Genomic DNA, 16,431 nt, shown 5'->3' with positions numbered 1-16,431 from the left:
GCGTTCCAGACAGTACAGGCGTGTTCGGTTTGGATGGGTAAAGGAAGAAGCAATACGCGCACGCGTGTGCAATATGATTTTTGTGTGCGAGAGTGTAGCCGTACCGTTTAAGGTGATCCGCTTCCTTGCGGGCGCGCGCGCTCACTCGTCCACAAAACTCAGCAAATAAACGCAACCGTGATTCGTGATTGTTGTTCCCCGGCAGCCGGTTCCCCGCGCACGGGGCATTTGTTCTGCTTTATTTGCAGCATTCCCATTGCATTTTCTGTACTGTATCTTGGTTTTACTGGTTTTTTTTGTGGCGGAAAGGGCTGTCTATGGGAATCGCCAATAAACGTAACCTTTCGACCTGTCGCAGGATGGTCTCCGTTTATCCAGTCGAATGTTGGGGGATGTGTGTATTTTTTGTTTGAGGTTTGGTAAAAAAAAATTGAAAAAAAACAAAAGGTTTGTATGCAAATTTTTGCGTCCCCGTGGTTTGTGTCGTAAGAAATCGGCAGATCGACTCATAGTCCTCCAGATAGAACTGTTGCTGCTCGTAAATCATTTTCAGTTTCGATTTGGGCCAAAAGAAAGACTGGCTTAAAGTACTTTATCTTTGTGGAGATTTTTTACAATCTGTTCATATGAGATGCTTTTTGAGAGGAGCCTTTAATACGCAGCTCAAGCAACATAATATGTTTTGAATGTTTGATTGAAAATTATCTAGAAATCGATAAGTTTCCTAAATTTTTACTCAATTGAATAATTTGTAACGTTTAAAGATAAATTTATAAATAATTTAAAACAATAATTATGTTTTCCCACCGATCGGTTTGCGCTGTAAACCACGCTCGCATGCTTAAAACTCCTGTTGCTGGTTGCGAATGCGCACTTGCACCTAGCGCCTGGTACCGGTCATCTCGTACGATACATACGGCCGCTAGCGTACGATGCACTACGAACATTGCTTAATGTGGCTTAAGTACCTGCTTTTGGCAATAAATCTTACGGTCGGAGTTTACTTTACTTTGGTGGCTGCACTCTGTACCGTTTCGCCTCTAGGTTTCCAACGTGTCGTTTTGCCTCTCCCAAGCATCACCCCGTACGATGCGTAATAGAAACGGAAAGTTATTCGTCCAGCTGCGTGCTGTAATTATAAAGTGTCTGTGTGTGTGTGTGTTTGGGAGTTTTTTTTTTTTGAATCAAACTAGAAGGCGCATAAACGGCCTTAGGATGCTTTGAAGTGTTGCCATTTTTTGCCGCTTAAATTGCAAGCGTTCTATTTTCAAGCAGCTTGACACGGTCCGGTACAAAAGCGACCGATAGCTCAAACTCGCAAAGCAATTCACTAGGGGCCTGCAAACAGGCTGCCTGCAAGGATGAGTAATTTTGTGTTCCATCCATTCCGGAGTGAGATTAAATGCGAACACCCCCCCCCCCCTCGCTTTCCTGGGATCTGGTCGCTGCAAAGTGCAATAATTCAAATCATTGATCCGCAAGCATGGCAGCGTACCTGACTTCTGCCCAGCTGAAGTGGTTCCACTTACCCTTGTTCCATTCTCTTCCTTCCCTTCGTTCCTTCCGATTCCGTTCATACCATCCCAACGTTGGCTTCGGCGAACGTGAGAAATTTTCCGAACCATAATTATGTCAGTTTTTTTCCGCTGTGGCGCGAGAAGCCGCGACCGGTCCGTCAGTGATAAGGCTGTAAATTTGCTCGCCTCGCAATTGTCGGAACGACGGGGACGAACGGCATGGAAATAGCGCCACAAATGCGGGATGCTGCAACATGCATACATATCTGTCTGCTGTATCAAATGAAGCAGTTTTTAGAAGAAGTCTACCCCAACACCCCAACCAACACCTGGCCAAAAAGGGGCGTGTGACGTGAGGGTCTTTCGATACAAAACAAATATATCCCACTCGGCTCTCGCGTGGTTCATTTGATCCTGCCGTAGTAATGGGGAATAGAAATTAGAGCAGCCTTTAACATGGATCGTTCATGGAGTTTTTTTTTAATACCAAGAGTAAACTGCACGTAACAGCAGCACTGGTTGAACCTGGTGAGCACGTTTGCTATCAAACTATACACCAATTCATCATTGAATTCATATCGGCATTTGGTAGGATTCGGTGAACTTTCTAAGTCCCTTCCGTTTGCGCAAACCCGTTCGTTCGTGCTGCAACTGATTTGTGATGCACCAAAGCAATTTGACTGGCTGGCTTAGGAATGGTTTTTGGAAAGCAAAATTGATCGAAACCGCATTACTTGAGCGAAGGAAACTGTAATGATGTACACTTTGTTTCATACTTTTATAAGCAATTGATAAGCAATGAGCAGTTGGTCAAATGTCAGTTAAGGAAATGTATGTTTTTTTTTTATTAAATGTGATCTGCATTGAATGTTTAACAAGTTCCTTTACAAAGAACTCATTATCCCATCAAAAGCACCTTAGGACATAATTCGCTTCCAAACGACCATAATTGTGTTTGTTTAATCGCTTGTACCATTTCTAAGGCGGTAATTGAAGGCAATTTTCGACCCACGGTTGTACTGATTATGGTGCATGATGGGGCAATTGTATGTGCCATATTGCTGTAAACCAATGTTAATGAATAAAGGCAACCGATGCGAATGCAGGAAAGGTGCTAGAAAGAGTTTTTTAAGGTTACGTGTGCAAATTGTTACCTTCTTGACAGAAGGAAGGCTATAGTAGGAAGGAAGGTTATAGCAAGATACCAGCGAATGGAGAAAAAACCGGCAACGAGAGTTATTATTAAAAGATCGTCGATATGTGTCCCTTGTAGGAATGTTCGCTTTTTTCTGTTTCGCGGCTTGATGCACTGGAACTTAAATCCTGAATGCACAATGCAATGAGTAAGGTGTTGTTTTACGTTAAATGAGCATTATTTTGTGGTTTATTCTTTCATTTTAAATCCTTCTACAGCAATTGCCCCTTCTGCTTTCAGAGCAGTTAAAAAAAGCTACGAGTACCATTAAGTGCGAGTGATAGCAGCGGGCGTGTTTCGCGTTTTTAACAGCTGTATCAACCATCACCTATATTTTACGCAAAGGCGCGCGCGCGCTCGCATACATACACAAGAGGCATCGGGAGATAAATTGTGGCAGCGCTATGCCCCGCAAAAAGTGATACTAAATGGATGTTCAATCCGAACGCTGCCTCAGTAGACGCAATTGAACAAGGTAGCAAGTACCGGACGACAAGGGAACCGAACCATTCCACCGTTACTAAACAGGTCGACCTCATCATTCGACGATATTTCATTCACTTACAGAGACGCGAAGCCTTCCCGGCTGTTTCGAGGGTTTTCGTTTCTTCGCCGCCTGCAGCCGCATTGAAGTCTTCCGCCCCTATCGTGTGCCGATCGAAGTGCAAGTGCGCAACCCTTCTCGCTCATTTGTATTGTGGAGATGAATAGCTTTTTTTTTATTTCCACCGGCGATGCGTACGTTTGGACACTGCGCTCAAATATATTTATATTTAATAACAGTTTATTTATTGTGCTCGTTTGCAATCAGATTGTTTAAGTATTATTACCTCAAGGCCGGTCAGTGAATGAAAAAGGCTTGCGGCTAGGCTGGTGAATAAAAAGACTTGTGCCAAACAACTGTAAAAGGTTGGTCTTTCCTCTATGGTAGACAATTTGAATTGCGATTTTAAAATTTTAGTTTCAGTTGAATTAGGAATTCAATGGTTGTTGTTTTTCCAAATGTATTTCATAATTGAAATAAAATAGTAAATGACCATTGTGTAACAACAATGGTTGTTGTTTTTCCAAATGTATTTCATAATTGAAATAAAATAGTAAATGTCCTTAGAAATGGTTTATAATCTGGGATCATTTTTTCTAACTTGTGTCTTTTTATATTTGCTGCTAATAAGATAAAAGCAATTTTGATTATCTTCTGAAAATGTTGAAACAGGTTGCCTGTTGACCTTATAAGCAACCAGATTGAGTCGACTTAAACTGTTCCACCGTACTCGAATGTGCAAATAGACACGTTTATCGTCCGCTCCAAATATACAATCGAACGAAGGAAATACTCTTTACATACCCAGCATTAGCAGGTTTCGCCATTGAGCATCAGTACTGAGTAATGGGATAACATTATCATCATTGTTACCATTATTAGTCGAAATGAAATTGCAAACACAGAAAAAGAGAACTACATCCATGCACTGGAGACTGCACCATATGAAATCCACACGGGTATGGAGACATCCAAAAGGAAAGCATTGGACGCATGGGTTCACATGCGCTGCACGAGTCCGATACGGTCATTGTGGCCATTGGCATCGAGCCCACCGTATCCCCAATGTCCATACGCGATCGATCGTCGATCGACCCGAACGATCGATCGATGGTACTGTGTTGGTGCTGCGGTGGGTCGCGCCCGGTGGATGTGGGCCCGGGTGGTCTAGATTATTTATGTGAGAAACATCGGTACGGTCAATACAGTTCGAGCCTTCCCGGTTCTGCTGTCCTGCAGATCACCGTTCGACCCTAAGCAGACACAAACGAAACGGTCGCAATAAAGCGATCTGGAACCGTAGAAACTTGCTTGCTTTCAATCGGTGGCCGGTTGTATAGCGTACGGTTTTATGCTAGCCAACATGACCGGGCAGAGTTTACACATGTGACTTCGTCGGGCCCGATGGCAAACGCCAAGGAAAGATGGCACGGACGAAAAGATTGGCTAGAAGAGACGGAGAAACGCAAAGAGTAAAATATGATCAACTGCTGCTCCGTGTGACTTTGTGTTGATCAATTTCCCTTGGTTCGGTGAATACATGCTCTCGTTAATATAGCGGCAGCGCCGAACAACATTCAGCTCACCTTTTTTTGAACGCCAGAAAATAGCAGTTTGAAAACGAGAGCTAAATGTAAAAAAAATGCAAAAGGAGAAGATACAGGATGCTTTTAAGAATTTTTGTACACGATTTTTTTGGTGAGAGGACCAAAACTGGAAGTGGGAAAAAGTTTTTGATTACTATTTTAAATTTATAACTACTATTGTATTTTTCATTGAAGAAAGTTGCAGCTTAGGTAAGTCCTTTGATGGTGTATTTTTTATTTATTAAATATCAATAATTATGCAGCTGCTATGCCGTTGGAGCGATTAATTAATTACCAAGCTTTACCGACCGGTCAAGATCAATATTAAAGCCCATAAATCGAGCAGCCCGCTGTACCGAGACGATCGTTTTTCCATCTGAACCGAAAGGAATGAAATCAATGTACGCCCACCGACACTACCGTACAGCATATGCCCATGTTGATCGATGGTAGTTGGCCACCGTTTTGGCGGATCGATGGCGTCGACGCTCGTGTGTGAATTATTTGTCTGTGGCACGACTTTATTCTGCTTTGGCGTGGCCGTGCTACCCGACAGACTTAGAAAACGCCCGACAGGTGCGTTTACCACAATGCCCGCCTGAACCGTGAGTTGGCAGCGTGGTTTTGTCGGTTAAATAAACAACCGTTTCCAACCAAGTAGGTTCCGGGGTGACTTTCAACCACCAACCAGCAGCACCGCAATCATCTAAACGAATCGATATCGTTGTGATCGATCGAATCGGTAATTAAATTCCTGCCGTGTGTTCTTTTTCCCCTTTTTTTGAACGGCAAGCGAGAAGGATACCGTCACGATATGGCTCACCGGGGCGCCTCTCAATGGTGCACAGTGTTCCGGCTAATTTGCTCCCGACAGCTCCTTCAGACACGCGCTGCTATACGGTTTTTCGTGCAGCGCTGAAAGGATTTGCGAGCCGACGATTAGCGTCAAACACGGGCAGGCATGCGGGTAATTATGTTGTTATGAGCGGCTGGGCACTCTCTCAGTAATGAAGTGATTTTCGGGACGCAGGGCAAAGCAGTTCGGCAAAACACTGTTATTCATACGAGAATTGTTTACTTTCTCCACTAGACTCTACTTTCTAGCAATCAGCTATCAATTCGATAGTTCCTTACTAGCTTCAGTAAGACATTTGTTGTTGATAGATCCTACGATTTGACACATTCAAAATGATAATTTGAATTGCACACTTTAACGCAACAATATTGTTTTCTGGTACTCGCAAGAAATTATATATTTGAACCTACTCGCTAACCAACCCAGCGCAGTCATAAAATAGCTCACATTACAGTAATGGGCGAACACTTTATTAACTGGCGGGTTCTAAAAGCCTACGCAGATCGCTGATAAGGCCAGATCCGTTCGTTGGCTGCAGATGGAACGTACCGATAACCATAAATCCGTTCGGTTGCGTCAAAATCAGCAAACCCACTCTGGCCGGCCCCAGGTAGGTCCGGCCCTGGGCGATCACTATCGGGCTGGCAGCTTAGCTCCGTCAGCTCAGTGCGGGTTTTTCGGTCGCGTTGATTCTCGACTGTCCAGACGGAGAGAAAGAGAGATATCTGGCATGAATTCAGACCTGAGATCGTCAAAGTGGGGCTCCCGCTTCAATCTCGCATGTTGCCCGTTGACAGCAACATATTACCGACAACGACAACGCCGATGGCGGCCGCTCATCGTACCGCCGATTGCAATCGCAACTTCACCGCGGACGATATTTAGCATTTGCTGCAATAATTTCATCATTTCCTACGGCCTGTAAATCTGCTCCGCAGCTCCGGAAATGTGTTCACGAACGCTGCACATTCATGCACCCGCGAATGCGGAACATTGAGCGTTGCAATACGTTCCCATACGTTCCCAGGAAGACATATGCGCGACCGCAGACGACAAACCCGAACAAATTTCGTACAGCTCGTCATTTGGTGGGGTCCGGTGGTATGCCATTTTTGTTTTTGTCGTAGCTTGTTTGTTCTGGTCGCTCGCGTACGATTAAATGCCCAAACGCATAGCTCATGTGCTTGCGTCGTAAAACTGTTTGCCGTGGCGAATTGATTCTCGTTTCCCGATAATGATCGAATGTCGATCGGTCGAATGTTCAGTCCATCAGATTGATCGACGATTGCGCCGGGAGAGGCGTGCTGCTTGGGTGGGTGATGTTTGTTTTCTACTCCACCCATTCCATTCCAACTGTAGGCCAACGGTGGTGGCACTGCGGAATGTGTGAGACCTCCCGTTCGCTTTGCAGTTGGGGTGGTTGAAATTGTGATTTTACAGTAAAGCTCACCAGTGCTAACCCTTCCCTTTTGGTCCGGGCGAGTGAGCCAAGCGACAACAACAGGGACAATGTATGCAAAAATGACATCAACAAAACAGCAATGGCTTACCTTAACACCTGATTAGTGCACACGATCACCGACTGTTGGTTGGAGTCTTGACCGTCACGTACTTGTAGCACCACGTGCACCCACAGGAAGTCGCTCTGACGACGTTGCATTCGCACTAGTAGAATGCAAGATCGATCCTGCTCCGATTGGGTTACTAGAAGAGAGCAGAGAGGGAAAAAGGAGAGATAGAGAAGAACATGAAAATGTTGTTATTTTACAAAGTTTTTAAAATTATGATAATTATTTCATTGATTGAACTTACTCAGCCTATGTTTGCTTTGAGCTTCGCGTGTTGATTCCCAGTGTAGCAGTTGGTACCACGACACTCCTTGAAGTTCACTTCGGCTGTAGCCAAGATGAAATTCTCCACTAGAAAAGAGATGAAAACCACATTGCAAGCGTGAATGTAAATATCTTCAAATATTCAAATATAAGTTATCAAAAAATAAAGAAAAACAACCAAATAATATAGTAAAAAAAAGGAAATATGATATAATTGTTTGATTTCTAATAATCACCCAACAGTCATAACGAAAATTAATTCCATTCTGCAATCCACGTGATTTCAAAGAAAACCATCCGGCTCACAGTGAAATTTCACCTTCCACCTGAAATCGATAGGAACCCCAACAAACCATCATCGAAATTAATGGAATACGATGAGTCCCGGCCGTCGGCAAGTGTGCGGCAAAAGCGCGACCATTTCTGTCCGATATTGACAGCCGACAACCGTGAACATATGTTTGCCGCGATGCTGCTGGCGGGTAAACATAAAAAAGTCGTCCATGACAGATGCAATTGGCAAAGGTAAGAACGATTGGATGGAGGGAGGGGGGGAGAAAGAGAGAGAGAGAGACAGAGACAGAGAGAGAGAGAGAGAGAGAGAGAGAGAGAGAGAGAGAGAGAGATAGCGGGGAAGAGATTGGAAGTGGCATCTACTGCGATTGAACCGTACATCGGTCAGCGCCCGGTGCCCGAAGGGTTAATTCTCTTGGGATCTGTACCGCGACGCAGGAGAACACACAGACAAAACGACAGAAATCAATTAAATCGATTAATCGTATTGTTTTTCGTGTGTCTTTCCACCACACACATTCGCCGTCGCCCCACACACCAACTGTCCACGACGCCTTACCACCGGCACATACTAAGATCTAGAGTGAACAGAAACGAAAGCAAAAAAAAACGATGATGCTGGCGATCGATCGATCGAATCTTTGAGCTGCGCGAGTGCGAGAGCAGAATGCGGGGCTGCCCTCGGAGTGCAAGGCAGCACTTCGGCGGGTGAAGCGATATTGCTAGAAAGATGGTATGCCCGTTCGGAACTCGGTCGGTTCATATCAAAAGGGTTTCTGAAATTTATCTTTCACCACCAGTGCGGATCAGCCACCCCCAAAGTCAACTGGGCTGATCGACTGATAGCTGGGAGTGGAAGTGGGCAGGCAGCTGGTGAAGACCGAAATGGCGAAGGCGGTATGCGCGTGCGACCGTCTTTTATCACGGCCGATTTCGATCCGGCAAATGTGAGTGTGTGTGTATGACCCGGGGATGTAAGAGCACAGGCGCGCTTGACTGCACTCGTCTGCCCTTCGCCGGTGATGGCCGGAGGTAACGTTATGAATCGATTAGTCAAAGTGATGCTGTTGCATTGATTTCGATGCCGGTTCCGATGCGATCGAGGAAAGTATGGATTTCTCCAGGGATACGATAATGCGGCAAGGTAGGATCGGTCATTGGTGGCCTCACTAGAACGGATGCCACGTGCCAATGACAGTACCATCTATTTGTGATTCCATATATATTACAAAAAAGACAAAATTAAAACAACAAAGCATCGAACCAAAAACTTTTACCACATTTCCTACTTACATACAAACGGATCGAACAGTCAGAATCGAAACGAACCGTAATCGATCGTATCGACAATGTATCGACGCGGTACAGGTAATGAATATTCGTTCGCATTAATATAACCTTTTTTAATATTCTGGCCTCCAGAAATTAACCTTTTCACCCATTTTACAGATCGCTTTACATCTGCAATTGATAACTTATTTAATCGCTCTGCACCGCATACGAATTCCATTATTGCACTGGCGTTCTCTTATCCCTCCAGGATATGGCAACACCTCTTCACTGCATTGGAGGTGCTGCCAATATCTATCTTTTGAGGCAATATTTGTAAAGCAGAAAAGATTATTGCTTCAAATACAATGTTCTGAATTGAGTTCAGACGGGAAAAAGACTGCTTAACCTATTCAATGACCTTACTTCATTATAGTCACATGCTCGATTAAGCGAAAATTCAGAGTAAACCGTTGTACTGCTGGGTTAATGAAGAATATAATAAAAAAAAATAAACATTATATATATATGTTGGAGTTTTTATGTCTTTTAATGTTGCCGATACTGTCTCAAAGACAATATCAAAACTGAAAAGAGGTCCTATCGTTGATATGACTGATGGCTCTATTTTCTTCGGAAATATAATTTTACAAATCACTGTTATGGAAATTCGACCCAAAAATTCTTTTTATAGTCTTTTTATAGCTATGATGATGAGTAGTTGGAAACTATGTCGATTTGTATATTTCATCTGAAATTCACTCAACACCAAAATACTATCTTTGTTAAACCGTTCGCAATCTGCAGACGCTTATAATTTCGGTTGTGCTATAAAACAAAAACAAATATTATCAAGAAAACTAAAATAAACCCAAAAACAAAAAAAAAATGCACGCACTCGTCGCCAGATCCATTTACCCGACACGCCGTGGGATTTAATTCCATCGCCGGTTGATTAATGGTGGCGTTAAAATGAAACAAGATCGGCATCGGCAAGACCATCGCACGTAAACCGGTGGAGGGATTTGCCGTGTATACCATCACCCTTTATGTGCTCCTACCGCCACACCAAATTCGAGATGGTCGAGAAAGTGTAAGTATTATTAACAGCGGGTCTACATGTATGATAAAAATTTAATACCTTTATGTTCTGTTAGGAATATAACAGACAACAGAGAAAGGGGAGGGGGAGAGAGAGAGAGAAAATGGAAGAGAACAATAAAAGCGCCGAATATTGCGTGTTGTTTACGGAAAAAGCCATTTAGTTGCCATCGTTTATGTGGCGTGTTTTTGATGATGTTTGATTTAAGTGACAAATTAACGATGGGTCAAAATATTGGTCAAGGACTTAAGGTTTCAATTAGCCTTATTGATGACATTATTTTGGCAGGGATTATGTGCCCCTGCTTTCAGGAGACAAGCAACACGCTGGCAGCGATGTATAAAAAAAAACAAGCAAAAATCCACCACCATTTTACAATATGTAATGCTCGAAACAGTCAGAAAATTTCAGAATTTTACCCACTGGAGCAATATGATAATGGCAGCAGGAAGACTCCCTGACCATCTGTTGACACGAGTCGTATTATTAGCCTCCGGACATACCACATAGGTTATGTGCTCGGTCACGGGTTTGCGGGTGCGGCAGAAAATTGAATTCGATTATGCGGCACCGATATCGATATCGGTTTGCGATTTTCCGATTTATCGTTGCGATCATGTGCCTTCCTTCCCCTCCTTGGTAGCAAAGGCGTCGAATCGGTAAAATGCCGTGCCCAACATTCGCTTCGGGCACGCAGTTGCAAGGGCGTTGAAGGGCGTGCCAGAGAAGCGGCCCCCACTAGTAATCGCAACGCGGAATCCGCGGAACCAATCGCACAACCAACATCGGTGTAATCTCTAGCTGCCCTTTTGCTGTTTCGAGTGCGATCCGCTTATCGAATGGGGACGAATAGGGGGCGAACAAGGAAAATAAAACAACAAAAAAAAACATCTTCCGTGAACACTGCTAGGTCCTTGAATGCGCTTGCGGTGGAGGGAATTGTGGTGTATGACATATGCCAACATACGCTGCAGGCGCGCTAGTGCAGCGAAAGTAAAACCAAACAGCATGTAGAGAGAGGTAGAAATTGTTCTCTTTGCATTGTGAAATCATAAGGATGAGCTGTGCAAGCGTTTCCTTGAGTACCAAAAAGTTACACAAATCGTTCAAGTGGATTTCCTCCATTGACCTTGATTGTATTCGTGTTCTTGTGGAGGCGTTAAGCTGTACTTCAGTCACCAAAATAGTAGTTTTTCTTGTAGCAGCATGCAACGCAGTCTGTGATTGAGCTAGTTAATTTCTCAAATGTTAATGGTCTTGGTTTTTTGTCGATTTGCTTACAGTTTAGCGAATGGTCACTTAAGATTCTAGTCTATCTCTCCCTCTTTCCTTTTGGTTCCAGTTTTCAAGTTCTTGTTATTTTTCAATTCCTCTCTCTCTCTCTCTCTCTCTCTATCTCTCTCTCTCTCTCTTTAGCTCTTTTACCAATCTTAGGAAAAACATATGGTACCGGTAAATTTGCAAATCGCTTGTTTGAAGTTGTCAAAATAAGCTTTTCCCCTCGTCGCTGTAAACACCATACCCCAATGTCCTGTTTCATCTTGTGGCGCCTAATCCAGCCAACGACCTCACGTCGTAGACAACCTAATCCTCTGCTGGAAGGAAACACACAGTTACCCACTCACTTGGAGCGAACAAACGTAGATACTCAGATCTGGGACGCGGATGGTGGTCGAAGTTTGAGCAAAACATTCGTTTTCTGGAGCTCCCACAAGTATATTGTATAGTATCTCGCTCGTCTCTTTTGCGGTTACCTTAAGTGTGTTTAGTTTTGAGACTTTTGTTTTGTTACAAAGACGAACCTTGTCCCGTCTAGCACTGGTGACCCGGTGATGCGAAGATGGGACGCACATGGCAGATGATTAATCACTCATTTTAATTTTTATCAATCACATTTTTTCATTTCGAATCTTCTGTCGGTGACTCCGGCCGGACATTTCGAGGCGCAGGGGACTAGGAGAGGTGAAACCAAAGGCTTTGGCATGTGCCGGAATAAAAAGAGACGTTCCAAGCAAGAAGTAAGGGCGCGGAAAGGAAGACGATAGTACCTAAATGAAATTGTTCAAAACAAGCCTTCAATTAGCTAAATGGAAAATCCCACGTGGCGCCCAGTTCTGTTGTATCGTAAGTTCCAAAATTAGCGGGAAAAGATTAATGATTCTTTTCAGAAGTTTCGTTTAATTTCTCTGTTTTTTTATACTTTTTTTAACTCATTTTAATGTATCAAATTGATATAAAAATGTACCTAAACTAAATAGTTTATACCAGATTTATAGCTTCCTTCATGACCATGTAGAACCGTTATTTACTATATTTACGTTTAAGAACATAAACGGAAATCTTTATTACAAGCAGTCGAATGTAAAACTAATGTAAGCTTTTTCTATACAACGAATACAACGATGATCAAACACGTAAGAGCAAATAAAATCCTGTACTTCTAGGACGATAAAATCTCGCAATAGGATCTTTGGCTACCTTTATTGCTTTCTCCGAATTGTTGTGATTATTTTTATGTTTTTGTAATGTGTTGTTATTTTTGTACTGCATACACATGACCTTCTTTTTACGCACATCACAAGACTGTTCTTTCCGTAGTCTTCCTTAGCACCTAAGGTGCAGTTGTACAATGGTTAAAAAAAACATTCCGCATATGTAATCCTTAACCCCGGATCGATTGATTGCGACGCAAACATAATGCACGGTGGTACGCACGCGGTGTCTAAATATGTGTAAATAAAATATTTATGTCGCCTGCAAATTTCACCCCGACAGGCGCCTTTTTCCCGGAGATTTGAATCGCTTGAAGCGTTGGTCGATGAGTACGAAAATTTTATTCTACAAGTATCCCTTCCACCGGCCCAGCCGTCGAAGCATGCTGAGCTGATCGGCTTATTGTATGTAAAACAAGGCATGTTTTTGTGCTGTGTTCTTCCACGGTACGCACAGGGCTACCTGGACCGATGCGAATTTCCACCCGCTGCGTTACACGGTACGCTGGTGCGGTGCGTTGTTGTCCTGGTGGGCGCGTTCATAAAAGGAGTTCGCTGGAACTGGAACATGTTACGCGGTGTTACAGGAAGCTGTTACGAAACCGTTTGAAGTAGAACCAAAAAAACACATACAACGGAAAGCATTTTGATAGCAACAATAATGCACACAGTGTGGCTCAAAACTCGATCCTCTCCAACAGCTGGGAAGGAGAGCCTCGAAAATCCTCAAGCAAGCCTATGAGCATTCCGATGCTAAAGTTCGATCGGAATGCCAACCGATTGAATCATAAGCCTGTTTGGGGTACGTTGGTTGCCACTCCCCCTCCCCCTCCCCCGTTCTCGTGGGGATCTTTACACTGCCGGAGTTTTACCCCTGGCAACGTAGGCTTCTCATGGTCATGGTTTTATGCCGACGGGCTACATACTGGACGGCCTCGACAGAAAAAAAACGAACGATGTGTTTTACGAGCCGGTGGTACACGAGCAATCGCTCATTGCAGGCAGCATCTATGTTTTAGGTTAGCTGCATGTTTGTCGATGTGAACTCTTGTGCTTTAGGGGTTTTGTTGTTGTTGTTTTTCTGTGTTTTTATTTAAACATCCTGAAGGTCTAGTACTGAGTCAAAATATATAATAATATGTAAAACAGTCGTTCCACTTAATCGTAGTATAAATGTGCATATGCACTTAAGAATATGTTTTATAAATGCTTTTTCAAGTCAATTTTTCATTGTTTGTGATGTTACTAATATGAGTCCTACGGGAAACACAAACACGGTAAGGAGCAGGATAATGCAAATGATTTTGTTTCGTCGAATTGCTTATCTATTAGCCGACTAAATCGATACCACTTAAAAATTGTGGGTCACAATCATCTGATGCTTTGCCTGTTTTGTTTGTACCATAATAGTTTTTATGTGTTATATGGATAAATAATACTATTGTTACTTATGTTGAAAAATGTTCAATTTTCAAAATCATCAACTGCTAATAATAACAGCCTGACGTGCTTGTGTGATCACAGTAACGTTTAATTCTATGCAATTCAAAGATCCGAAAAACCCCTTCACTTTAAATTGTTACTTCCGGGTTCGTGTATCAGCTGTGTACTGTGACGCACAGAACACCATAGTCGTTCACAGATTATCAGCTCAAATGACATCAACGCGCTCGCAACGAACAACAGAACACGAACGCGGACACAAAACCCAGCAATTACGGCTCAAAGTCACAGGAATTACAAATCTCGGATCAATCGATCTGCTTATGTTTGATTAGCTTGATTCGCGAGAAACGGGCTACAGTTCCTGTGCAAATGCAAATCCCCTTCAGTATACATTCATGCACTCTCAGAGCGGCATAACTCACCAAGGCAAAACACTTCGCCGCTTGGAATGGTTTGTGTTCTGCAAACGTAACCATTTGCGACAGCCTGTACTGTGGCCCCGCGTGAACTTTAGTGCTGATAATTGGACCGATCGGCCGATCTGGATCGATCGGCACTTTTCTGACCGCGCACAACTCACCTACCTGAATGATGAATCGAGCCAACGATTATCCTAAATTGCGCACTTGTCCATCCCGATGGCTTCAGCGAGGGGAGGAAAAAAACAAAACAAAAAAAAACTAAAATACAACCAAGGAATTGCTGTCAAGAAACGGTGCGTTCTGCTGACCTTTCGCCCAAAACACTCACACATACACAACAAGTTGATCCAGATCCTTTGGTTTAGTTTGGTGCTATTAAACCATCATCACCACGTCCAACCCTTGGCTGTAAAATGTCGCTTCCACCCTTCGGTTGTTCGGTGAGATACCGTCACAGAGCTTGGATCGTTTCACCGGGACCGGGAGGAGCAAGCACACTTGTTTATCACTTTGTACCCTGGTTTTCGTTCCCCTTCACCGTAGCCATAGCCCGACTGTTTCCTCGAAAACCACCGGTCGGTGCATTATCAAAAATTTATCTTCCTGTGCTAGCACCTTCACCTTCTTGCGCATTCTTACGGTCCGCCGTTCTTGCGATCCCATCTATTATGGTCCATTCATCATGCGGTCGTTTCCTCGCCTTAGCTGCGCACATCAATCATTTGTAAACAATTGGCGCGCTTTGTTCTTCGCTTCATGGCGATATTTTACAACGTATGTAAGCATTTGGTGGAAGGTGGTCGCACGCCAATGCTTGCCTGATAGTGAAATAATCGTCCACCTTTCTCTGTTGGTCCCGGTAAGAACAGAACCGTAATGCCTTTTCCAAATGTTGAAACCTGTTCAAATGCTTTTTTGCGAGAAAATGCGAGCTGATACATTGTTGCGATCGTATTTCAAAGCTTTGAACTAAAGCTGCCTCAAAAACTTGTTACCCAGGAAAAATCGCAAAGAATAGTAACTAAAAACATGTTGGGATTTGAAAGTTAAATAATAACTCACAAAAAGGTCTCAGAATAGCAAATAATAAATAAATTACTTAAAAATAGCTACATAAAATCATAACAGACATTACTACAGAAAAGCTGCAAATACTCAGAGAGCAACCCAATCGGTTCACTGAAACGACACCGGACAATCAATCCTTCCTTAATGATGGGCGCCAGTCAAATGCAAACCAATTTTTCGACCCACAAACACACAACGCGATAGCTTTCTTGTGGTGGATCGACCAGTGGGCCATGAATTATTAATGCTTTTCCTGCCGAGAAGCCGAGCTTCGTGCGCTTTGTTCTGCCTGACTGTATGCCGCACGCCCGCCCACCAGTACCAATTTCACAAATAATCCCGTTAGGATGCTTAGCTTCCACACTCGTCACTCCACGCATATACTCACTTTTTGTCAATGTGCACCACCTTCATGTCCATCGAGTGAATCGTAGTGAAGACGTTGGTCGCACCCTGGACGACGCACTCGCGCGTTTCCGGCATGGCGATCGGGGTGCAGGTCGCTATGAAGACGGGCTCGTTACGGCTGCACAGCGGCAGATAGGACAGATAGTGGCCCTGCACCAATACCACCTATCGGGAGAGGGGAGACAAGTTAGGCGGTTAGCAAAATGTCACATCGAGCAGGAACAGTCCGAAAGGGCAATTTTAACAAGCTCTGGATGGGAGTGATTCCGCAGCGCTAAACGAGCGTGGTAGGATTAAATAATGCCAATCGCAATGAGACCGCGTCGAAGGAAATGTTCATTAGAGCGCGTTTTGCTAAAGGTCATTGAAGCGGGTGTTAGGGTGGGTAAGCTTTTGGTTG

The 16,431-nt window shown here is 43.6% G+C and overlaps 1 protein-coding gene across 5 annotated transcripts in view; it reads right to left on the bottom strand.

The window, feature by feature from the left end:
* Window positions 1–16,431, bottom strand: part of LOC121590049 — a 100,543-nt gene that overhangs the window by 2,623 nt on the left and 81,489 nt on the right. For all 5 annotated transcript variants that reach the window (XM_041909394.1, XM_041909393.1, XM_041909396.1 and 2 more), the window contains 3 exons: window positions 16,012–16,196; window positions 7,511–7,617; window positions 7,249–7,402 (listed from right to left, as the gene is read on the bottom strand). In XM_041909394.1, the coding sequence (XP_041765328.1) occupies window positions 7,249–7,402; window positions 7,511–7,617; window positions 16,012–16,196 (446 nt within the window). The remainder of the gene's footprint in view (window positions 1–7,248; window positions 7,403–7,510; window positions 7,618–16,011; window positions 16,197–16,431) is intronic.

This window comes from Anopheles merus, chromosome 2R (assembly GCF_017562075.2).
Source record: "Anopheles merus strain MAF chromosome 2R, AmerM5.1, whole genome shotgun sequence".
Taxonomy (NCBI): domain Eukaryota; kingdom Metazoa; phylum Arthropoda; class Insecta; order Diptera; family Culicidae; genus Anopheles; species Anopheles merus.
This window is presented reverse-complemented; position numbering and strand designations above follow the sequence as displayed.